The sequence below is a fragment of the Kogia breviceps genome, chromosome 7, assembly GCF_026419965.1.
Source record: "Kogia breviceps isolate mKogBre1 chromosome 7, mKogBre1 haplotype 1, whole genome shotgun sequence".
NCBI lineage: Eukaryota > Metazoa > Chordata > Mammalia > Artiodactyla > Physeteridae > Kogia > Kogia breviceps.
In genome coordinates this window covers 117,067,236-117,094,056 of record NC_081316.1, presented here as the reverse complement: position 1 = coordinate 117,094,056, position 26,821 = coordinate 117,067,236, and the positions used below count along the sequence as shown (strand labels likewise).

The window sequence follows — 26,821 nt, the reverse complement described above, 5'->3', positions numbered from 1 at the left end:
AAATTAGAAGTATGAGATTAACAGATACAAACTACTGTACATAAAACAGATAAGCAACAAGGATTTACTATGTAGCACAGGGAATTATACCCAATATCTTGTAAGAACCTACAATGGAATGTAGTCTTCAGAACAACCTTAATCACTATGCTGTATCCTTGAAACAAAATATTGTAAATTAACTATGCTTGAATAATAAACAGGTTATAAAACAACAACAGCAACAAAGATCCAGATTTGTCTGAAAAGCAGTTGCTCTTCCTACTATATAAGCTGTCTCTAGGCACCATTAATATATTAATTGATAATTGAGTATAGTGAAATAAATAATGCTTATTTATACATGAGGTGGAGAAATCTGTTGTTGGATTTGGGCAATATGAAAAGACTTCAGTTCTTTTAACTAATGCATTGTACTGTGTCAAAAAACTCAATGTATTTATCCTTATAGCAATTTTCTATAGTTCAAAGGTGTGTGGATACTAAGAGTATCTATCTATGGCATATCTAGAATTTAAAACCTTAATAGGAATTAAGGAATTATGATGTAAGATATATATATTGCTCACTGGGGAGATTTGAGGTAGTAAATTTCTAAGAAAATTCAAATTAATAGGTTTTTTTAAGACTTTATTGTAGATTTCTATATTTATAGATTGAAGAGTTGTAACTATAAGCATGTATTTTTCTGGGACATTCAGATAATCACAATAGGCTAATGTTTGGTATTTTCACAGTCACCTTTTCCTCTTTAGGTTGTTTTGCAGCAAAGACTACAACTAAAACTCAGCTTTTAAAATTCTGGCCCAAGAACAATTTTTTTCTTTATTTCAAACATCATTTTGTTATAGAATTTGCCTAACTAAATCATTTGTTTGAAAATTTAGAAAGGTATTTACTTGAATGAGTCATAACCTTTTCCCATCCCAAGCTGTTTCCAATTGTTTCCTCTATGGAAACAATTATTCTTATACTATTATCACATCAGTGGAAAGAGTACTTGTAATTTAGGAATACTGGCTCCAGGTCCTGTTTTTAACTGTGATTTTTGTACAAAGCAGTAGACTCCAAGAATCAAGTAATCTGAGCTCCACTCCCATCTTCCATTAAGTTATGACTGTTTAACGTTTCTGGGCTTTTTAGCATAGTATCTAGCACTTGATAATGTTTGGTGAACTGAACTTTTAAACACATAATCTACTAATACACCTTTCAGCTTTAAAATTCAAGTTCTTTCATTCTATTTTCTGAGGGTTTTTTCCCAGTTGAGGGGGGAAAAATTGCATCTTTTCAATCTATTCCTCCATCCTTTATCTCTTTAAGCTCTAAGATAATGTTCAAGCCATGAAACATTCTCTTATAGTATAAGAGAATGAAAACTATCAGTTCTAGAGACATACCTCACAGTCTGACATGTGGTTCCTCTGGAGACACTTAACATAGTATTGACTATATCAAAGTGCTATGTTTTTCCATAGTTGTCTGTATCTTCAAAGATTGGTGATTTCCCGGATTGCTGTAGGAAGTCCTATTCTTGACCAAATTAAGTCAGGGTCCTCAACAGACCAGATATTACCAGAGGTTTTGTGATTGCTGTCTCTTTATCAGTTGTGAGTTAAAGCTAGAGATATTGTAAAGAACCATTACTAATATACAGTACCATGAATAGTTGTGGCAATTATGAATTATTTAAGTGTGATTATTACAATTACTTTTATTTTATCCATGAATAAATTTTTAATGAAAAGGATGAGTAAGCAAAGTGAGTTGCACTTCCATATTGCCTATAAGCAAGAATGATTCAACGAAAAAATTTGCAGTAACAACATACAATGTAATTCTATAAATTTTACCTACCAATGTGCTGCCTTTTTAATATTATCTGTGGAGTAGAGAATCAGAAAAAAAAATCAAGATTCCTTCTCATTGTCAAATAAACTCAATTTTTAAAAGTGAAGTTGAACATATTAATTTATTTTCTTTATATAAAAATGAAGTTTTTTTATTTATTTAAATGATGAGCTTATTTCTTACACACTTGGTAAAATCCTTTTGGGAATACCATGCCAAAGTAAAGTCTGATGCTATTTGCGTTTGTTCTCTGCAGTTCTTTTGAGGGTGGTCAAAATCTGTCCTTGTCAATGAAGAAGTTTTAGAAGTAGGTGATGGTGCTGTCTGTACAACAGTGTGAATGTACTTAATACCACTGAACTGTACACTTAAAAATGGTTAGAATGGCAAACTTTGTGTCATATATATTTAACACAGTTTTTTCTTAACATCTTTATTGGAGTATAATTACTTTACAATGGTGTGTTAGTCTCTGCTGAATAACAAAGTGAATCAGCCATACATATACACATATCCCCACATCTCCCTCCCTCCCTCCTTATTCCACCCCTCTAGGTGGTCACAAAGCACCGAGCTGATCTCCCTGTGCTATGCGGCTGCTTCCCACTAGCTATCTATTTTACATTTGGTAGTGTATATATGTCTATGCCACTCTCTCACTTCGTCCCCCAGCTTACTCTTCCCCCTCCCTGTGTCCTCAAGTCCATTCTCTAAGTCTGCATCTTTATTCCTGTCCTGCCCCTAGGTTCTTCTTTTTTTTTTAGATTCCATATATATGCATTAGCATACTGTATTTGTTTTTCTCTTTCTGACTTACTTTACTCTGTATGACAGTCTATAGGTCCATCCACCTCACTACAAATAACTCAATTTCATTTCTTTTTATGGCTGAGTAATATTCCATTGTATATGTGCGCCACATCTTCTTTATCCATTCATCTGTCGATGGACAGTTAGGTTGCTTCCATGTCCTGGTGATTGTAAACAGAGCTTCAATGAACATTGTGGTACATGACTCTTTTTGAATTATGGTTTTCTCAGGGTATATGCCCAATAATGGGATTGCTGGGTCATATGGTAGTTCTATTTTTAGTTTTTTAAGGAACCTCCATACTGTTCATAGTGGCTGTATCAGTTTACATTCCCACCAACAGTGCAACAGGGTTCCCTTTTCGCCACACCCTCTCCAGCATTTATTGTTTGTAGATTTTTTGATGATGGCCATTCTGACCGGTGTGTGGTGATAATGATACCTCATTGTAGTTTTGATTTGCACTTCTCTAATGGTTAGTGATGTTGAGCATCCTTTCATGTGTTTGTTAGCAATCTGTATATCTTCTTTGGAGAAACTGTTTAACACATTTTTTTTTAACCTGAATTTTTGCCCATGGAGGTGTATCATATATGCGAACATCCTCTTTCATGTGTGATATGGCTAAATAAATAAAATTAAAATACTGGTGGTAATTGCCAACTTGGAAAAGAGAAATGTGAACAGTTTAAAGTGGTAGCCACTCTTACTTAAGATGATACAGAACTTTATGATTGTGGTAACTTCTATCAAATGATTTTTAAGTATTAGAAGGCTGTGGAACTAGATGACCTCCAAGACTGATCTCTACCTGGAGATTCTTCGAATTTGTGAATAAATCTTGCTTTCATTAGTTAAGTAGAGGATTAAAAAACTGTGGAAACAATCCAAATTTTTATCAACAGATGAATATATAAACAAAATATACAATGGGATATTATACATTCTTTAAAAAGGAAGGAAATTCTGATACATGCTACAGAATGGATGAGACATTATGCTAAATGAAATAAGCCAATTACAAAAGGACAAATATTGGATGATTCCATTTATATGATGTACCTAGAGTAGTCACATTCATAGAAGTAGAAATAGAAGGTTGGTTACCAGGGTCTGGTAGAGGGTGAAGAATGAAGACGTGTTGTTTGATGAGCACTGAGTCTTGTTATGGGATGATGAAAAAGATCTGGACATAGTGATGATGGTTGTACAACAGTGTGAATGTCCTTAAAGCAACTAGACTTAAAAATGGTTAAAATGGTAAATTTTATGTTATTTATTTTGCCACAATAAAAAAAAAACCCTTTATTAACTGCTGTTAATTAAATAACTTATTAGATAATGTAGGTGTTTTCATTTATAATAGAGTTTTGGAGAACTTTTTTTTAATAAAGTGATATGGGCACATTATCAATACAGTAAAACTGCTTTTTGATATATTACTTGAAGTATGGCTAGTAAGACTGAGAAGCTGAATTTTCAATTTAATTTATTTTAATTGATTTAAATTAAAATAACCACATGTCGCTAGTAGCTCCTTCATTGAACAGTATAATTCTATATTTTCTTCATCCTTTTACTTTCAGCCTACCTATATCATTATATTTGAAGTGAGTTTCTTACAGATAGCATGTAGTTGGCTCATGGTTTGAAAATATGCGTTCTACCAGTCTGTGTCTTTTAGTTGGTTTTATTTGGATTATGTACATTCAAGGAAATTATTGATATGTTGAGGCTTAAGTCTGCCATTTTTTTGTTTTTATTTGTTTCCTCTGTTCTTTGTTTCTATTATTTTCCTGCCTTCCTGTGGGTTACTTGTACCTTTCTGAGAATCCATTTTGATTTATCCTTAGTGTTTTGAATGCATGTCTTTGTATATATTATTTTGAATTTGCTCTAGGTATTACATATACATAAATAACTTATCACAGCCTACTGTTGTCAGTATTTTACCAGTCTGAGTGAAGGATAGAAGGCTTACCTCTTTTTGAAGTTACACTCCTCTGTTTATAATTGCCTTAAATATTTCCTGTACATGCTTTGAAAATCACGTCATTGTTATAGTTTTTGCTTCAATTATGTGAAACAATTTAGAAAAGTCAGAGGAGAAGGAAAGACTATATAGCCTATACAGTTGACCCTTGAACACGGCAGGGACTAGGGCACCGAGCTGACCCTCTGCACAGTGGATAATCTTTGTATAATTTATAGTCAACCCTTCGAATCTGAGGGTTCCTCCGTATTCAAGGTTCTGTGTCCTTGGATTCAGCGAACCTTGATTCAGCTAACCGGAGATCATGTAGTACTGTAGTATTCACTATTGAAAAAAAATCCACATTATGAGTGGACCTGTACAGTTCAAAGGGTCACTGTAATTTGTTATTTTTCATTGTTCTTCCTTTCATTTCAAGAGCTGTCTGAACTTACTTTTTGGGTGGATCTGCTGGCATCTGATTCTCTGGTTTTTGATCGTATAAGAATGTCTTGATTTCCTCTTTATTCCTGAAGTATGATTTTCGTTTGCTATAGCATTCTTGGTTGGCAGTTCTTTTCTTTGAGTACTTAAAAAGTGTTGTGCCACTTCCTTCTGGCCTCATGGTTTCTGATGAGAAAGACTCCATTATTTTAATTGTTTTCCCCTTATAGGTAGGGAGTCATTCCCCTCTTGCTGCTTAAAAAATTTTTTCCTTTGTCTTTCTGTTTCCAACAGTTTGCTTATGATGTGTCTGAGCATGGACTTATCATTTCTCTCTGTTGTTCAAACTGAGTAATTTCTAATGTTCTATCATCAAGTTTACTGATTGGTTCCCCTGTCCTCTTCATTCTTTTGTTGAACTATCTCTTGAATTTTTTGTAACAGCTTTAAAATTAGTATACCGTACCCTACATATTCACCCATTTAAAGTGTACAGTTCAGTGGCTTTTAGTATATTCATTGATTTGTGCATCAATCACTGCAATCAATTTTAGACCATTTTCCATTACCTAAAAAATCCCTGAATCCCTTAGCTGTTACCCCCAAATTTCCCCACTCCCCAACCCTAGGCAGCCACTAATTTACTGTCTCTCTAGATTTTCCTGTTCAGAACATTTCATATAAAAGGAATCATACGATATGTGGTCCTTTGTAACTGGCTTTTTCACTTAGCATAATGTTTTCAAATTTTATCCATGTTGTAGCATGTATCAGTACTTCATTTCTTTTTTGTTACCAAATAATACTCCATTGTATAAATATGCCACATTTTATTTGTCCATCCATCAATGATGGATATTTGGGTTGTTTTTACTTTTTGAGTACCGTGAATATTTTGCTATGCTGTATAGGTTTCTATGTGGACATCTCTTCAATTCTTTTGGGTGAGTAGAGTTGTTAGAACATATGACTCTGTATAACCTTTTAAGGAACTTCCAAGACTGTTTTCCAAGTGGCTGTGCCATTTTGTATTCCTAGCAGCAATGTGTGAAGTTTTCTGTTTCTTTGTATTCTCAGCAACATTTGTCATTGTCTGTCTTTTTGGCAGAGAACAACATCCTAGTGGGTGTGAAGTGGTATCTCATTAGAGTTATTGTATTGTATCTTTTATTCCTTTACTGACATTTTCTATTTTTTCATTTGTTACAGGCATGTTCATAATTATTCCTTAAAGCATTTTTATGATGACTACTTTAAAATCCTTGTCAAGCAGTTAGAACATTTATGTCATTTCAGTGTTGGCATCCATAGACTTTTCTTATTCAAATTGACATTTTTCTTGGTTCCTTGTACGATGAATGATTTTCTGTTGTATCCTGGACATTTTTGGATTTATGTTATGAGGCTCTGGATCTTACTTAAATCTTCAGTTTTAGCAGGCCTCCTCAGACACAACTCCAGTAAGGGAAGAGGGGCTCTGCCTCATTACTACTAGGGAGAGGTGAAAAAATACATGGTGGGGAAAGTAGTGCCTAGTTACTGCTGGTCAGACTTGGAAGTTTGAGTTCCCCACTAGGCCTGTGTTGAACTACCCTGGTGAAAGAGGAGGAACACCTTGTTTATGCTCCCCTTGTGTTCTCCACTGACTGATGAGGATCCTCATCAGGATGGAAGTCCGTATCCACCTTGGCCTTCTCTGACACATACCAACAGGGGGCAGAGACACCTCGTTACGCTTGCAGAGAGGGAGACATCTCAGCTCCTCACTTGGCCTGTGTTGATGTGGTTGAAGTGAGTTTTTTCTGTGGTGTTCGACTGAGTAGAGCAATTATTGTCTTAAACATTTTCTTTCTTACTAGGCTTCCTCTTGCCTTGTTCTTTGGCTATAAAGAGCTGGCTTTTCTTGGAACTTTTTTTTTTGTCTGCACCTTCTGGCATTTGTTGGCCTTCTGGCTCCTTTCACCCAGTCCAGGATATAATAGGTAAATATAAAACTCAGAGGACTCACCAGTGTCATTCCTTGTGGGTCTACTATTTCTCTGTCTTTCAAAGATGTCTTATGTTTATTTTATACATAAGTACATAGTGCTTAACTGTACTAAGTGGAAGGAATAGAAAGAAGTGTTATATTCATCTTGGCCCAGAATCAAAACTCTCTTGCCCATTTTTTCATGGGGTGGTTTTCTTACCATTGAGTTGTAAGAGCTCTTTACGTATTTTGGATAAAAGTTCTTTGACAGATGTGTGATTTGCAAATAATTTCTTCCAAGCTGGAGCTTGTCTTTCATTCTCTTTTAATAATAGTGTTTTCACAAAAGTTTTTAATTATGAAGTCCATTTTATCGTCTTTTTGCTTTTCATTGTGCTTTTGGCTTAATATCTAAGAACTCTTTGCCTAACCTGTGGTCACGAAGGTTTTCTCCTTTTTTTTTTTTTTTTTTTTTGCGGTACGCGGGCCTCTCACCACTGCGGCCTCTCCCGCTGCGGAGCGCAGGCTCCAGACGTGCAGGCCCAGCAGCCATGCCCCATGGGCCCAGCCGCTCCGCGGCATGTGGGACCCTCCCGGACCGGGGCATGAACCCGTGTGCCCTGCATCAGCAGGCGGACCCTCAACTGCTGTGCCACCAGGGAAGCCCTCTCCTATCTTTTTAAAAAGATGTTGTATAGTTTTAGCTTTACATTTAGATCTGTGACCCATTTTGAGTTAACTTTTGCGTGAAGGATGAGGTTTCAGTCAAGGTTTTCTTTTCATATATGGAATTTCAGTTGTTGCAATAGCATTTACTGAAATGACTTTCTTTACTCCATTGAATTGCTTTTACTCCTTTGTCAAAAATCACCCATGTTTGTGTGGATATATTTTTGGATTCTCTTCTGTTCCATTGGTCTCTGTGTCTGTCCTTTTGCTAATACTACTCTGTTTGGATTACGGTAGCTTTATAGTAAGTGTTTAACTTAGTTTAATAACTTTAACTTCATTTTTCTCTTTCAAAGTTGTTTTGTCCATTCTAGTTCTTTTTGCTTTGTATGTAAATTTTAGAATCAACTCGTCTATACCTACAAAAAAAATCCTGCTGTAATTGTAATTGTGTTTAATTTGTACAACAATTTGAGAAGGAATAACATTTTTATTATATTCTTCTCCAATTCATGAAAATAATATGTTTCTCCATTTACCTAGGTCCTCCTTAATTTCTTTTGTCCATGTTTTATACTTTTCAGCATATAGGTTCTGTACATGTTTTGTTAGTTTTATATTTAAGTTTTTTCTTCTGGGATTACTGTAATGATATTGAGGGTTTAAAATTTTTTAAAAATTAAATTTAGATTTCCTATTGTTCATTGCTATTGTATAAAAATACACTTGACTTCTTCATGTTTACCTTGTGTCCTGTGACTTAATAGTTGTAGAAGGCTTTTTAAAAAAATTTTTATTGAGGTATAGTTGATGTACAGTATTATATTGTTTCAGGTATACACAATAGTGATTCACAATTTCTAAAGGCTTTACTCCATTTATAGTTATAAAATATAGGCTACATATACCAGAAAAAAAGCAGGCAATACAAAAACTGCCTGTGAGAGAGAGACCAGTTATCAGATTTAACAGAAAAAGACTTCACAGTAACCATTGTAAATTATATTCACTAAAGGAAACTAAAGGAACTAAAGGAAAGCGTGATTATAGAAGTAAAGGATGGTGTAATGACAATTTCACATAAAACAGGGACTATTGATAGTAAATAAGAATTGTTCAAAGAACAGTAGAAATTCTGGAATTGAAAAACACAATGACAGAAATTAAAAATTCACTAAAGGGACTCAGTAGGTTTGACCTGGCTGAAGAAAGATTTAGCAGACTTGAACGTAGCACAATAGAGATTATTCAAACCAAAGAACAGAGAGGAAAAAAGATGAAGAAAAATGAACAGTCTCAGAAAAATGTGGGACACCATCCAGCACACCAACATATGTGTAATTGGATTACCAGAAGGAGAGGAGAGAGAAGAATAAATATTTGAAGAAATAATGACAGGAAATGTCTCAAATTTTTTGAAGAACAGTAACCTACATATCCAGAAGCTCTATGAACTCCCAAGTAAGAAAAATGCAAAGAAATCTCCAAACAGACCTATCATAGTAAAAATGCTGAAAATCAAAGACAAGGAGAAAATTTTAAAAGCAGCAAGAGAAAAATAACTCGTTACTTAAAATGGAACCCCCCCCCACAAGTAAGATTAATAGCGGACTGCCTATCAGAAATAGGGGAGGCCAGAAAGCAGTGTGATAACATATTCTAAGTGCTCAAAGAAAAAAACTGTCAACCAAGAATCCTGTACTGTCTTTCTAAAGTGGAAGCAAAATATTTTAAATAAAAACTGATTTTCTTGCTAGCAGACCACCTTATAAGAAATACTGAAAGAAGTTCTTAAGGCTGAAAGCAAATAATCCTAGATAGTAATTCAAATGCACACACAAACAAAAGAGCACTGGTGTAGGTAAATATGTAATTATTAAAAATAGTAGAAATGGGGGCTTCCCTGGTGGCACAGTGGTTGAGAGTCTGCCTGCCGATGCGGGGAACAAGGGTTCATGCCCCGGTCCGGGAAGATCCCACATGCCGCGGAGCGGCTGGGCCTGTGAGCCATGGCCACTGAGCCTGCGCGTCCGGAGCCTGTGCTCCGCAACGGGAGAGGCCACAACAGTGAGAGGCCCGTGTACCACATTTAAAAAAACAAAACAAAACAAAAAAATAAAATGAAGATACAATGTACCAGAATTTATGGTATGCAGCTATAGCAATGCTTAGATGGAAATTTATAGTTCTATATACCTATATTAAGGAAGAAGAAAGATCTCAAATTAATAACCATCCTTCCCCTTAAGAAACTGGGAAAAGAAGAGGAAACTAAAGCTAAAGCAACCAGAAGGAAGGAAGTAATAAAGATTATAAAGGAATACTATGAACAATGAACCATCAGAAATGAAATTAATGCAGTTCCATTCACAGTAGCATCAAAAAGGATAAAATACTTAGGAAATAATTTAACAAAGGAAGTGCAGAACTTATACTTTGAATACTACCAAATGTTGTTGAAAGAAATTAAAGATGGTCTAAGTAAATGGAAAAACACCCCATGTTCATGGATTGGAAGCCTCGGTATTGTGAAGACGGCAGTACACCCCAAAGTAATCTATAAACTTGAGCACAATCACTGTCAAAATCTCAGCTGAGGGACTTCCCTGGTGGCACAGTGGATAAGACTGCACTCCCGAAGCAGGGGGCCTGGTTTCGATCCCTGGTCAGGGAGCTAGATCCCACATGCATGCTACAACTAAAAGAGTTCACATGCCACAACTAAGGAGCCCACATGCTGCAACTAAGAAGCTGACAAGCCACAACTAAGACCCAATGCAACCAAAATTAATTAATTAATTAATTAATTAAAATCTCAGCTGATTTTTTTTGTAGAGGTTGACACCCTGATTCTAAAAGTTACAAGGGGAGCTTCCCTGGTGGTGCAGTGGTTAAGAATCCGCCTGCCAATGCAGGGGATATGGGTTCAAGCCCTGGTCTAGGAAGATCCCGCATGCCGTGGAGCAACTAAGCCCGTGTGCCACAACTACTTGAGCCTGCATGCCTAGAGCCCATGAGCCACAACTACTGAAGCCCATGTGCCTAGAGCCCATACTCTACGGCAAGAGAAGCCCATGCACCACCACGAAGAGTAGCCCCCACTCGCCGCAACTAGAGAAAGCCTGCACTCAGCAATGAAGACCCAACGCAGCCATAAATAAATAAATAAAGTTACAAGGAACCCAGAATAGCCAAAACAATATTGAAAAAGGGACAAATTTGTAGGACTCAGACTTCCTGATTTCAAACTTACTATGTAGTAGCAGTAATCAATAAGAATAAGGATAGACATACAGAACAATGGAATAGAATTGAGAGTCCAGATGTAAACCCATATATCTATGCTTAACTGATTTTCAACAAGGCTGTCAAGACCATTGAATGGGGAAGAATAGTCTTTTTAACAAATAGTACTGGGACAACTGTGTAGCCACATAAAAAAGAATGAAGTTGGATCTTTACCTCACATCATATATAAAAAAAATAACTCAAAATGAGCTAAAACTAAAAACTGCTAGAATAAGACAGAGGTAATTCCTCATGACATTGGAGTTGGCAAGGGATTCTTGGATATGACACCAAAAACACAAGCAAGAAAAGAAAAAAATAGATGTTAAACTTCATCAAGATTAAAAACTTATGCTTCAGAGGACACCAAGAAAGTGAAATAACAACCCACAGAATGGGAGAAAATTTTTGTAAACTGTATATCTGATAAGCAACTTGTATCTAGAATAAAGAACTTTTACAGTTCAATAATAAAAAGACAACCCAGTTAAAAAATGGATAGGGCTGGGCTTCCCCGGTGGCGCAGTGGTTGAGAGTCCGCCTGCCGATTCAGGGGACACGAGTTCGTAACCCTGGGCAAGATCCCACATGCCGCGGAGCCTGTGCTCCGCAATGGGAGAGGCCACAGCAGTAAGAGGCCCGTGTACTGCAAAAAAAAAAAAAAAAAAAAATGGACAAAGCAGCTGAATAGACACTTCTCCAAGGATGATTTGCAAATAGCCAATAAGCACATGAAAAGATGTTCAGCATCATTAGTTATCAGGGAAATGCAAATCAATACCACAGTGAGATACCACTTCACACCCATTAGGATGGCTAGAATCAGGAAGTCAGATAATAAGAAGTATTGGTGAAATTTGGAGAAATCAGAACATAAAGGTACAGCCACTTTGGAAAACAGTCTGGCAGTTTCTCAAACAATTAAGCCAAGAGTTACCTTAGGACTCAATTCTACTCATAAAGAGGTACTCAGGAAAACAGTAAACGTGTGTCCAGACAGAAACTTGTACACAAATGGTTACAGTTATTCGTAATATCTAAGAGATGGAAACAACCCAAATGTCTGTCATCTGGTGAATAGATAAAATGTGCTACATCCATACAGTGGAATATTATTTGGGCATAAAAATTAGTGAAACACTGATACTTGCTACAACTTGGATGTACCTTGAAAACACTATGGTAAGTGAATGAAGCCAGCCACAGTTCAAAAATTATATGATTCCATTCATGTGGAAGTGCTGAACAAAGAAATTTATAGAAACAAAGTAGGTTAGTGGTTGCTTAGGGTTGGCAGAGAGGTGGAGGGGAGAGGATGGTGGTGTTAGCTAACATACAGGGTTTCTTTTTGAGGTATGAGAAAGTCCTAAAATGTGTAATTTTTGTACATACCTGAATATACTCAAAACTCTTTGCATTCTACACTTTAAACGGATGAATTGTATAGGATGTGAATTGTATCTCAGTAAAGCTGTTTTATAAAATGTATAGCGATGTTATTACATTTAAAAATTAACAATAATTTCTTGACATTTTCAAGTAGTCAATAAAAACAAATTTCCAATTATCTCATAAGTTTATTCTCTAAGATAAGCACAAAGTTCCCCATTCTAGTTCCCCCTTTATCTCTTTCTTCCTTGCTGTTTTTTTCCTTCTAAGTCTTTTGTCCTGTAGAGTTTCTCACAGTCTAAATTTTGCCATTTGCACTGCAGTGGTATAGCTTAACATATTCCTGTTCCTCTGTATTTACTGTGAATTGGTAGTTGGATCTAGAAACTTGGTCAGATTTTTGTTCAGTCTTTATTGCAGTGTCTTACTGCTCTTTCTGTGAAGTTGTAAACCATGATGATTAATGCCTCTTTATTTGGGGGAGTGGTGTGCAAAATGGTGTTCTTCTAATTCTGACATTCTTTCTTCATTTATTAGCTGGAATATTTCCATAAAGAGAAACCTTTCATATTCTATTTGATTACTTAAAAATACTGTTTATATTAGAAAGGCAGAATAAATGCTTTATTCTCCCCCCTTTTTAAAAATTAATTAATTAATTTGTTTATTTAGGCTGCACCAGATCTTAGGTGAGGCATGTAGGATCTTCATTGTGGCATGTGAGATCTTTTATTATTATTATTATTATTATTTTAAATTTAGTTGCACTGGGTCTTAGTTGCAGCTCGTGGGCTCCTTAGTTGTGGCATGCGGGCTCCTTAGTTGTGGTGTGAACTCTTAGTTGCAGCATGCATGTGGCATCTAGTTCCCTGACCAGGGATCGAACCTGGGCCCCCTGCATTGGGAGCACGGAGTCTTAGCCACTGGACCACCAGGGAAGTCCCTCTTTCCCTCTTTTTAAGACCAGTTTTCAAAATAATTTTTTGGTTCATTAGCATCTTTAAAGGTGATGGATTAGGTTTGTTTTTGTTTCTAGTGTCATGTGAACTCATGAATGTATTTCATTGATTCAGTTTACTGTTCCATTTTTTGCCATTGGGAATCTCCTCAAAGTGACTTGCATTTTGGCATACCCCTAGTGATCTTTGATAGCTTCCTTGCATAGCTGATAAGATGCTCCAGGTGGACATTTACTGCCCCCAGAGTGCAATCTGCCTTTTCTCTAAGGAGCCATGATTTCTTTTATTGGGAAATGGAATTTGGAAGCCAGTCTGGGTGCTAGGGATATTCATGGCTGAAGATTAACTACGTTATGAGTTCATACTGATGCTTTTAATTCAAATTCAAGGCTGTAAATTCAAATTGCAACTTTATCTTCACCTTTTAACCACTGATAATGAATAGATATAGGCACTTTATATAGCCAAACCAGATAGAAATTTCAGGACATATATCTATCCATTCACGTATTTCACTGCCTCTGTATTATGCTAAATACTGGACAGGTTCAAACTATAAATTAGACACCATAAAATGTTTTTACCGCATCCTTTTGCTCTCTGCTTGCTCCAGGCTTCTCACAACTTGCTTTTCTGCCTCTACTCCCTACACATTCTTTAGAAGTCTTAGGCTCTAACAAATTCAGCAGGATGAAATTTACCAATGACTTACCTAAAACCCAGTATTTAGGTCCAGCTTCGACCTCTTCCCTGAACTCCGGACCAGAATGGGCAACTTCATATATACATGTACTCTCGAATATTCCTCTCAGAAGTATTTCAGATTGTATGCTTAAAACCAAAATATTTCTTTTCATTCAAATATAAGCCCTACCAAAACCAGCTCTTCCTCTTTCACTGCCTTGTTTGGTGAAAATACCATCCACTCAACCATCCATGTCAAAACCTAGGGTTACATTCTTGTCTCCTACTACTCCCCCATCCCATCCCCAACACAAAATCATGCCTAGGTGGTTTTACCTCCTAAATATTTCTCAATTTATGTTCTCTATCTTCACTGCCACTGACTTCATTCGATTTTATATTATCTTACACTTGTACTGCTATTAACAACCACCTTCTATATTGCTACCAGGATAATCTTAAAATGTAGCTGTAAATAACACTGCTCTCCAGTGGTTCTCCAGTGGTTACCTATTGCATAAGGTCCTAGGTCATTAGCATTGGTATAAACATAAGCATAAGTGGCCTCAAACAAAGTCTTTCAAGTCTCAATTCCTCTGTAAAATCGGATTATCATCTTACCTCATGTGAGATAAGATATCTGAAAGTCCTAGTGCTGCATTTGCTATTGTACACAGTCAACTAGTACAGATGCTTCATATATAAATTGCACATGTATATTCCTGTTAGAGGCATCTTAAATTCAGTATGTCTCTCTCCCTAACCTTATTTTCTGTCCTTGATTGGTTTTAATTAGAATATAGGGTGGGAATGAAGTTATCTCAATTCAGTTTTAGCATAATTAAAACCTTGTTAGTATAATTTGGAAAGTTAGTGTCCAGTTTTGAGCTGTGGCTGGATATTTAAACATGCAAATTCTTATTAAATATCAAGTTTCACATCCTCGCAAATTAGTTTCAAGGTTAGCAGTCTCATTACTTTCTCTTTAATCATCTGAGGCAGCCACCTCACTTTATATGCTGAAGAGCTACTCCATTTTTATTTATTTATTGGCTGCATTGGATCTTCATTGCTGCACACAGGCTTTCTCTAGTTGCGGTGAGTGGGGGCTACTCTTCATTGAGGTGTGCAGGCTTCTCATTGTGGTGGCTTCTCTTGTCGTGGAGCATGGGCTCTAGGTGTGCGGGCTTCAGTAGTTGTGGCTCGCGGGCTTAGTTGCTCTGCGTCATGTGGGATCTTCCTGGACCAGGGTTCAAATCCATGTCCCCCACATTGGCAGGCAGATTCTTCACCACTGTGCCACCAGGGAAGTCCGAGCTACTCCATTTTAATCTCAAATCCTCTGATAATTTTTATCAGTTAATCTTTATATCAAAATATACATATTCAAGATGTGCTCTGTGTCATGTAAGAAATAGAGTAGATATTTTGAAATTTTATCTCCATTTCATTTTATTCACACTTTTTCTAGGGTAATAATAGAAGCTAACATTTACTGAATGTTTTACTTTGTGCCAGGAATTGTGCTAATTCAGTCCTCTTGACTACCTTGAAAGTGTAATTTCCATTCCTGTTTTACAAATGAGAAAACTGCAGCATAAAGAGATGAAGTAACTAGACTTAAGATTTAGTGCCTGAATGGTAAATGGAAGAGTCAGAATTCAAAACTTAGTATTTGTCTAACTTCAACTGTTCTAGCAACTGGGCTATATACCTTATTTGGTAAATGTTTTTCAACCCAACTACAAAACGGAATCATAGGATTTTTTTCTCTCCTTAAAGTATATGTTGTTTAGCAACGGCAACTTTCATAAACACGTATATACTATTTCATAAGTAATTTGGAATAAAAGGGATGGGAAAGAAACTTTCTGAGTTACTCACTGGTTCAAATTGCAAACTATTACAAAATACATTTTTATTTTGAGTGCTACATAAATTCTGCATTAGTAATTGGATTTAAAAAATATTTATTTGAGAATTTTAAAAGAGTTCCAAATTAAATATGTAACTACACACATACATATTCATCTACACGCATATGGAGAGTTAACAAGGTTTTTTAAAATAGAATTATCTAATTTATAAAAATTTCAGGATATACTTTCTGGCTTATATACTATCCATATGATGTATGACTTTTTCAAATAACATAATTTCATCCCAAGGTTTGCCACAATGTATGTTACTGCAGTGTTTCTAAATTATATTTGTCTGTGTAATTTATTATAGAGTATGTCATGAGACTAAGTTTTCACAGACCTGTGTTGGGAAATTAATGTAATAAATACATGGCATACAGGGCATTTCCCAGTCTAATCTTCATCTTCCTTCCATTCCATACCTCCATCTGTATTATACTTTGTACCATATGTGTAACCGTTACATTGAACAAACACAATTTACGGAAGGTACTCAGAATCCATTTTATTTTTGTCTTCCACCATCCATATAAATTTATTCTGTGGTGGGCTTCCCTGGTGGCGCAGTGGTTGAGAATCTGCCTGCCGATGCAGGGGACACGGGTTCGTGCCCCAGTCCAGGAAGATCCCACATGCCCCGGAGCCGCTGGGCCCGTGAGCCATGGCCGCTGAGCCTGTGCTCCGCAACAGGAGAGACCACAACAGTGAGAGGCCCACGTACCGCAAAAAAAAAAATTTATTCTGTGGGGGTTAATACTCCCTCCAGCCTCTTGAAGGCCAAGTGTTAATAACTTTTCTGGTTACTTTCAGGGAATAGAAACATTATTTTCGAGAACTAATAAATTTAATTCAGAGTTCAAGGTTTTCTTCTTTGCCCACCTCAGGCCTACTATAGGTCTGCAGTGGAAAGTGAGGTTTGTTTGGCTTCCTTTTTCTGTTTTTCCTCTCTGCTCTTTTATTCCTCCTCATTTGCTAACTGTGGTTTCTGACCCCTCCAGGATTGAGAGAAACCAGGATTGAATAAGAACTAAAGGTCTTTAATAACAGTAGCAGCAGCGGCTGATGTTTCTGTAGCATTTATTTCGTGCTAACTACTGTTAAAAGCACTTTATGTGTATCAGGCCAGTTAATGCTCAGAGCTCTCTGAAGTAGGTTCTGTTATCCCTGTTTCACTGCTGAAGAAATTACCGTGAAGTTTGGTGACTTGCCTAAGGTCCCACTGCTACACATGGCGGTACCAGGATGTGCACCCAGCATTTGGGCACCAGAGTCTCTTCAGCCACTCCAGGCATTGCTTTTATATACTGTTGGGAGATGGTAAGCATACTTCGTAGTCTTCGCCAGAGTTTAAATCAGACTTGTATCCATTAGATTTTTTTCAAGTGTGACACATTTTCTGTAGACCTGAAACAAAGGGCAAACTTGCCTTAAACCCTTTCCATTATGCGGGAGTAGAAGGGAGTGGGAGAGGGTTTGAAACTCACAACACACTGATCACTCAGCAAAAGTCCTTTTCTAATATTTAACTCTTTGAATGTTGAAGGTGGGTGTAACTCAAGGTTGAAACTTAAGTTTCCCCGGCCTCCAGGCCCAGGTGGCCTTGCACCTCACTTTGGATACAGTATCTGTTGTTTGGGGCCTCCACCCAAACCACGATTGAAATGTTTTCAACACCCTGTTGCACGTGTTCTCCAAATATACTATTTAATTTCATGCTTTCACACCTTTGTTCATGCAGATGGTCCCTGGATTATGAGTGTCACTTGCTGGAAGGCATGTTCCTCCCTGAACCGCGTGATCCCGATCAAACTAAGTGCTCCTGATGGCCTGGCTTTTAAAGAAGCCAGTTTACTGGGGTACAGCAAATGAACAAAAAACTTCATGTAAATCTGTCCCATTTTTTTCCCTCTTCATCTCATTCCTGTGAGAGAGAAATCAGCAGATAAATTAAATGATAGTTTGGTCAGATCAGTCCTAGCTGCCTGGTGTCTCGTTGTGATTGCTTGTCTTTGGGAAAGCGCACAGGCAGGTTTATATTTGAGATGTCGCCTCTGATTGGTCAGGGTAGTTACTTCAGCGGCCTTACCTAGCTGGCTCAGCACAGAGCTTCATGCCATTTATTGTGTTATCAGACCAAGAAGAACCTCAGATTGATCATTTTGTCTTCTCATGTTGGAATATTCAGTGAATTTTTTATATTTATTCAGCTGGAAATCTTTAGGGTGTCTTTTTAAAAATCTTTTCCCCTTCACAGGTACATTTACTTACAAAGAACATTCGAAAGTGATGGTTATGTAGTGGATTGATGTTTGAACTGACGACCTCTGCATGCCCACGTTTAGAGTAACTTATAGTGCCATTAACAACAGTTTGCCAGTACAGTGCACACACTGTACGCAAGGCACGTCAGGATGGTGAGCACTCGCTGAGATCGTGTGAGGTCCTGTGAGAGCCTGGCACTCCCATCTGCTTTATCACCCGGCAGAGTTCTACTTTCATTATGCTCTACCCTCCATGGTGCCTCTTCTGCCCTGCACATTCATAACTAAATTTTTCTTTGTTTGCTTTCACATAGCACTAGCTGTGTAGTTTTAATTAGGTACATGTGTCATCTTCATAAAGACTAAGTTTTTTGTGTTTTTTTTTTTTGGCTGCATTGGGTCTTCGTTGCTGCGCGTGGGCTTTCTCTAGTTGCAGTGAGCAGGGACTTCTCACTGCAGTGGCTTCTCTTGCTGCGGAGCATGGGCTCTAGGCACATGGGCTTCAGTAGTTGTGGCATGCAGGCTCAATAGTTGTGGCACATGGGCTCAGTAGTTGGGACTCGTGGGCTCTAGAGCTCAGGCTCAGTAGCTGTGGCGCATGGGCTTAGTTGCTCTGTGGCATGTGGGATCTTCCCGGACCAGGGCTTAAACCCATGCCCCTGCATTGGCAGGCAGATTCTTAACCACTGCGCCACCAGGGAAGCCCAAGACTGCAAATTTAATGAGGTCAAGGACAATGTTTTATTTTTAATTGTGTTCCTCTTTACATAATAAAGTTCCTCACATCTAATCAGTCGATTATTGAATTAAGTTTTCAATAGTATAAACAAAATCAGTCAGTAGTGTGATTTGACTGTCAGAATATCGGGTTTGGGCTTCCCTGGTGGCGCAGTGGTTGAGAATCCGCCTGCCGATGCAGGGGACACGGGTTCGTGCCCCGGCCCGGGAAGATCCCACATGCCGCGGAGCGGCTGGGTCCGTGAGCCATGGCCACTGAGCCTGCGCGTCCGGAGCCTGTGCTCCGCAACGGAAGAGGCCACAACAGTGAGAGGCCCGCGTACCACCAAAAAAAAAAAAAAAAAAAAAAAAAAGAATATCGGGTTTAGTCTTACTAATATTTGTACTGAGACAAGGGAGGTAAAAATAGTAAAGTTATGCTCAAGTTATAATCCTGCCATAACCTGTCATATTGTGTACAACTCTGGTAACCAGTCTTAAAGGAATATGGGAAATGGAGATTGTTGAGAGCATAGCAAGGATGTTCATCAAGTTTTAAGGAGAACTTAAAGGGACAAGGGATGTTTAGCTTAAAGAACAGAACCTTAGGAACAAATGGAATGTGATTGCCATCTTCAGTTTTTGAAAGCTTTTTCAAGGGGAAAGAAGAAGTAGACCTACTCTGCATGACTTTGGGGTTCGAACCAAGAGGAACTGAAACCCTAGGGTTTTGCAGCAGTATGGTGCTTTTTAAAAGAAAAAAATTGTTTAATGTGCAAAAAGAAGAGAATAATCACCCATAGTCTACCAGTGATTTCCTTGAATATGATGAAAGCTACCATCAATACACGCATTTTTCTGTGTGCAATTTCAGAAGGATCATGGCACCCTTAGTGAATCCATGAATCTCTAGTTAAGACCTCATGTTCTCTTGTTCTGTGTGTGTGTGTGTGTATGTGTGTGTGTGTACAAATATATACATATGTGTATATATTTCACAAAGATGATTATCATCTATATACTCTTACCACACTTTTCTCTAAATACATAATAATGACCACTATTGAGTGTTCACTGTATTCAGTAATTGTGCATTCGTTTAATACTCAGAACCACACATTTTTCCAGGTCAATTAAATATTCATCATCTTCAACATCATTTTAAACTGGTGGCTATATTTTTGAGGCATTTGAAATCTTCTTTATCTAGAGATGATTTACAAAAGGTGTTTCCCCAAATTTGTTTTGCATTTATTTTAGTACTTTTTTTTAAAGAAAAAAGAGAAGTTATTTGTCTTAGATAAAATAATTGATGTACATAGCTATGTGTTCTTGTATTGGAAAAGCATTCTAACAGTCAAAAGACCCAGATCTTAGCTTTGGTTGTCATTTGTTAGCCATTTAACTTCTCTGAGCATTAGTGTTTTCTTATCTTTATCAAGGGGCTAATACAAGCCTCCGTGACTTCACATAGAGGATGTTAAAAGAGTTTAGGGGGAAAGTACTGTAAAAACTATTATTTAAAAGTATTATTAGATTTGCAAAATTAAAAGTAAGAATGTCAGTTTTTTACATTTTTAGTGAATAACTGTAAAATGTGATACAGGCAAACCAACTTTTTTTTTTAAAGGAAAATCCACTTGATTACTAAACATTATTTGTTTTATAAATTTTCTTTCAGAAAGGGGCTTTTATCGTGTTAGTAATCTAAACAGCAGTAGCTGCTTTCACTTGAGTGCTCACAGTGTGCCAAATACTCTGCTCAGCATGTGTGGCGTGTATTGTCTCATTTAGTCCTTATAACAGCCTTGGAGGAATTGTTGAAGAAAGAATGCAGATCTATCACGTCATAAAACTTGGACTCGTGGTCACTTGTACTTACTAGCTTTATCTCCTAAAAGAGGCAGGATGAAGCATTGAGGTTAAGCGTGTAGGTTCTGAGCCAGCCTGACTGGATTTGAGCCCTGGGTCTGCCGCTTAGTAACTTTCTGGCTTCAGCAAGGTGGTTAACCTTTTTCTGTTAAATGGGGATAAAATGTACATACTGATAGAGACATCATGACAATGAAATTGTCGAATGTGAAGCATTTAGAACTATATCTGGAAAATAGTACTCTATAATTGTCATTATTTACAAACTATTATTATTTAAGACTATGCAGCTCATTAAGTGTGACATTAGCTAACAGACTCCACTGATTGGACACTTTAGGGGACAGGTATAGAGAATGTATTTTAATATATTTCTTACCTTGAACTAACTTTCTCACTACCGTCTTTCAGCTTGTTGATTTAGCATGGTGGCCTCATGAAAACGATCTAAATCACCTTTTATTTCAGCTACTAAACCATCAATTAATGCTTATTTTATATATCTTTTAGGACATTTCTGATTCATTTGCATCCTTGAAGAGCATCGGTAGAAGAGGAAGGAAAAGATGGGTGTGAAAACATTTACTCATAGCTCCTCTTCCCACAGCCAGGAAATGCTTGGAAAGCTAAATATGCTTCGAAATGATGGACATTTTTGTGATATCACTATTCGTGTCCAGGACAAAATCTTTCGGGCACATAAGGTGGTATTAGCAGCTTGCAGTGATTTCTTTCGCACCAAACTTGTAGGCCAAGCAGAGGATGAGAACAAGAACGTGTTGGATTTGCATCATGTTACAGTGACTGGCTTTATACCCCTTTTAGAATATGCTTACACAGCCACTCTGTCAATTAACACAGAAAATATCATTGATGTTCTAGCTGCAGCCAGCTATATGCAAATGTTCAGTGTTGCTAGCACCTGCTCAGAGTTCATGAAATCAAGCATTTTATGGAATACACCCAACAGCCAACCAGAAAAGGGTCTAGATGCTGGACAAGAAAATAACTCTAACTGCAATTTTACGTCTCAAGATGGAAGCATTTCTCCAGTGTCTTCAGAGTGCAGTGTGGTAGAAAGAACCATTCCTGTTTGCCGAGAGTCGAGGAGAAAGCGCAAAAGCTACATTGTTATGTCTCCTGAAAGTCCTGTAAAGTGTAGCACGCAAACAAGTTCTCCACAGGTATTGAATTCTTCAGCTTCCTACTCAGAAAATAGAAATCAACCAGTTGACTCTTCTCTAGCTTTTCCCTGGACTTTTCCTTTTGGAATTGATCGAAGGATTCAGCCTGATAAGCTTAAGCAAGCAGAAAATACTCGGACTTTAGAATTACCTGGCCCATCTGAGACAGGTAGAAGAATGGCTGATTATGTGACTTGTGAGAGCACAAAAACTACCTTACCTCTGGGTACCGAGGAAGATGTCCGGGTCAAAGTAGAAAGGTTAAGTGATGAGGAGGTCCATGAGGAAGTATCCCAGCCTGTCAGTGCATCTCAGAGTTCACTGAGTGATCAGCAGACAGTGCCAGGAAGTGAACAAGTCCAAGAGGAACTTCTGATTAGTCCACAGTCTTCCTCTATAGGTATAGTGTCTTCTGTGTTTTCCATGATGCTATGAAGTCAAGTCTAGCTTTTCTTTTTTTTAAAGATTTAATTTAATTTTCTTTTTTTTTGCCTGCATTGGGTCTTTCTTTTTTAAAAAAATAATATATTTATTTATTTATTTTTGGCTGCATTGGGTCTTCGTTGCTGCATGCTGGCTTTCTCTAGTTGAGGCGAGAGGGGGCTACTCTTCGTTGTGGTGCATGGGCTTCTCATTGCAGTGGCTTCTCTTGTTGCGGAGCGTGGGATCTAGGCGCTCGGGCTTCAGTAGTTGTGGCACACGGACTCAGTAGTTGTGGCTCATGGGCTCTAGAGCACAGGCTCTGTAGTTGTGGCGCACAGGCTTAGTTGCTCCGTGGCATGTTGGATCTTCCCGGACCAGGGCTTGAACCCGTGTCCCCTGCGTTGGTAGGCAGAGTCTTAACTACTGTGCCACGAGGGAAGTCCCTGCGTTGGGTCTTTGTTGCTGCGCATGGGCTTTCTCTAGTTGCGGCAAGCGGGGGCTACTCTTCGTTGCGGTGCATGGGCTTCTCATTGCAGTGGCTTCTCTTTTTGCAGAGCACGGGCTCTAGGCATGGGGGCTTCAGTAGCTGTGGCTTGCGGGCTCTAGAGCACAGGCTCAATAGTTGTGGCTCCTGGGCTTAGTTGCTCCATGGCATGTGGGATCTTCCCGGACCAGGGATCGAACCCGTGTCCCCTGCATTGGCAGGCGGATTCTTATACACTGCGCCACCAGGGACGTCCCTAAGTCAAGCATTTTTAAGTGCTTATTAGGTTAAAGTTTTGTGCTGTATCCTATAGGAAATATTAAGAAGAATAAAACATGGTAACTGGGTTTTTTATTTATTTATTTTTTTTTTTGTGGTATGCGGGCCTCTCACTGTTGTGGCCTCTCCCGTTGCGGGGCACAGGCTCCGGATGCGCAGGCTCAGCGGCCATGGCTCACGGGCCCAGCCGCTCCGCGGCATGTGGGATCTTCCCGGACCGGGGCACGAACCCGTATCCCCTGCATCGGCAGGCGGATTCTCAACCACTGCGCCACCAGGGAAGCCCAACTGGGTTTTTTAGATGGTATTAGTACTACAATATTTTTTTAATAAGTTACCCACGGGGAACAAAGAAAATAGTTGAACAGTATCTGATGGCACACATATATGATGATGGCACAGTTCATATATCTGTGATTTGTCAATGCAAAAAATACCAGTTTAAAAAATCCAGTTAGTATTTTATTCTTTATTAAAATATTTATTGAAAACTTACCATGTGCCAAACTTGGGGATATATGATGAAAAAGACATATAGTGCCTGCGTCTGAGGAGTTAATAGTCTAATTGGGGAAGCAGATGAGTAAATCAACAATCAGCACTAGACTAGAGGTAGGAACAATGTGTTACAAGTTCACTAAGGAAAGAGCAAGTTAACACTGTGTATTTGAGCTGGATCTTACATAATAAGTAGGAGTTTGCCCAGGTGAGGGAATGACATTTCTTTGAAAATGTATAAAAGCACAGAGGTGTAGAAGAACATTGCATATTTGATAAAGCAGTGAATTCAGTGCACAATGATGTGAATAAAGCATGGAAACCTGCAAGTATAGAAAATAATGGGAAATAAGAAAAATGAGCAGTTGAGAACATGTTGTGAAAAGCCTTGAACACTAGTTTCAGCTAGGAGGCATTCAACTGCATATAACAGAATCCCTTCAAAATGGCTTAAACCAAATGGGATTTTATTATTATTGCATAAAATATTCAGAAATAGGAAATCCAGGACTGGTAGAGTGGCTCTACAGTGACCTAGGCCCCTTATATTTTTATAATCCACCCTCCTTAGTTTGTCATCCATATACTTATTGCTTCATGGTTATAAGATTTTTGCTTCATCTTTAGCCTCATATTCTAGAAAGGGGTAACTCTTGTATGGAAAATGTTCCTAGAAGTCCCCAAAAAACTTCTGCCCGTGTATGTCATGTCATCTTTCCTAGCTGCAAGGGAATCTGGGAATACATGTATATTAGTTGGGTATGTAACTGCCTCACAAAATTACAGGAGAATGGATATTGTATGCAACTAGCAGTGTCTACCAGAGCTTGGCCAAGTAATCTTGGGCTTTATCCTAGTGGTAATAAGGAGTCTATCTTAAATGAATGAAAAATAAAACATTTACAGATACTTTAGGAAAATGAATTTGATATTGGTCAAATTCATAGGGGGTTGGCTGGGGAGAGACAGTCCAAAAAAACCAGTTACAGTACAGTTGTCTTTGTATGAATGAAGATGCTTAGCATAATACTATAAAGAAAATGGATATTAAGAGACTTTGTAAAGGAAGAATCATTACTACCTGATGATACTGAATATGTGGTTTGAGGGAATAAGAGGGTCAGGGTACCTGGATGGCTAGGAAAATACTGATAACATTTTATTATATTCATTGATTATAAGTCACAGTTTTTCATATTATCTCTAAATTCAGATATGTTTTGCAATTAATAATCTTTACAGTTACTTTTTCTTTCTTAATGGTACAAAAAATAACAGTAATCTTACACTCTATAGGAATCTATTAGATGCCATAACTACTATGAAAATCATTGGGAGGAGGTGGGAGCCCAGTTTTAAGAGTAAGTCAGCAAAGTTCCGTGTGAGCCACGTTTGGGTGATGACCAAGGCAACATGCCACAGAGCCGTTGAAAGGCAGGGTGGGTGAGATCAAGACTGGAGATTACCAGTTTAGGACTTTTAGCAGTGACAGATTGACTCTCAACAGGAAAATGTGTGTGTAAGAGCCAAAGCCAAAGAACTGACCCTTGAGAAGTATCTATATTCAGGGAGGGAAGAAAAGCCAACAAAGATCAATAAAGAGGATTTCTCCAAAAGATTGGAGAACCAGGAGGGCCTCTTACCTTTGTTAATTTCTTGGATTTTGATCCACCACATGAGTTCCCCAGGGCTGTCACAGCAGCCGCCACACACGGTGCTTTAAAACAAGAGGAATTTATTTCTTCACAGTTCAGAAGGCTAAAAGTCTGAAATTATGGTGTTGGTAGGGAAGGATCCTTTGCTTCTTCCTGGCTTCTGACAGTTAACTAACATTCCTTGACAGTCCTCAACGTGTAGCTGCATCTCTCCAATTTCTGCTTCCATCTTTATGGGGCCTTCCCTCTGTCTCTGGCTTCAGCACCAAATCTCCCTCCTACGGATACCAGTCATTGGATTATGGCCCACCCTACTCCAGTATGACCTCATCTAACTTGATACATCTGCAGAGACCCTATTTCCAAATAGGGCTATATTTACAGGTACTAGGGGTTAGGACTTGAGTATGTCTTGGGTGGGGGACACACAATTCTACTCATATACCTACTAAAGATAATATTATGAAATTTGGGTCAAGATACTTGTGCTTTTCAAGTGACCACACACTCAGTAATATATTTGATGGCGGGAGATCCTAGCTATTTGACAATGTGACCAAGTTTTTGTTAAATTACTAATATGTTTAATCTTGAAAACACCTTGGTACCTTCTGATTAATGAACTAATAAGTAATTACTATTTTAATTATTTATCTGAGAACTTAGAAGCCAAATATTAATCTGAGGATCTTGCTAACTAGATATATGAAATAGCCTTATTTTACCACTCTCAAGTATATCAGTTCACATTTTGCCTTTATTATATTAACATGATTAAATAAAGAAGTTAGGAGCATAAGTAGAATAAGCCTTTCAGTTTTATAAGAATACTTCCTTTCCAGTATATACTATTACAAATGTAGGTTCTGTTGCAAAGCAGACATACAAAGAACTCTGATCTGAATATCATATAATCAGATAATCCAAATTGGATTTTTTTCCCTTGTCTTCATAGCAAATATACTAATCACTCTCAACTAACCTATCTTAACTCCAAATCTATACACTAACCTTACAGAAAAAAGTTAAATTCCTAAAGTATATTAGGCAGTGAAAAAATGTAGGAGGGAGAAGAGGAAGATGTGTGTGGTACTTTTTTCCATATTCCATAAGAATACTTCATAAGAGTACTTAATTTTACTCACTTATTAAAGATGATATATAGCAGGTAGTTTGTCATTCTAGAGACTGAGAGTATAATACTGAATATGCTCATTATGAAATTCTAAAATAATTTAATTACTCATGACATTAATTCAAATAAGATTTTACCTGTTCTTTTTATTGCCAGTTGCCCAGCAAAAAGTTATAAAATCTGACACTCCCGATAAATACAATAAGTACAGCGAATTTAAGAGAGAAATAATTGCTAAGTTTAGATTGGGTCTTGTTTCTCTGGCCATCTGTATCTGGTATGGTTTAAGAAAAATTTGTTTAAGTGAGAAGGACTTCATGATAGGGCTTCATTATTTGTCTTGAAGTATTCGATT

The 26,821-nt window shown here is 37.7% G+C and overlaps 1 protein-coding gene across 9 annotated transcripts in view; it reads left to right on the top strand.

Moving 5' to 3' along the window:
- ZBTB44 (zinc finger and BTB domain containing 44) overlaps nucleotides 1–26,821 on the top strand; it is an 85,597-nt gene that overhangs the window by 18,673 nt on the left and 40,103 nt on the right. For 8 of the 9 annotated variants that reach the window (XR_010841515.1, XR_010841514.1, XM_067039340.1 and 5 more), the window contains exon 2: nucleotides 21,319–22,392. Coding sequence is in view for 7 of the 9 variants with exons in the window: in XM_067039340.1 (XP_066895441.1) it covers nucleotides 21,375–22,392 (1,018 nt within the window). In the remaining 2 variants the exon portion in view is untranslated. Of the gene's footprint in view, nucleotides 1–17,254; nucleotides 17,276–21,318; nucleotides 22,393–26,821 lie in introns of those variants that run through there. The other variant, XM_059069766.2, reaches the window with a different exon arrangement.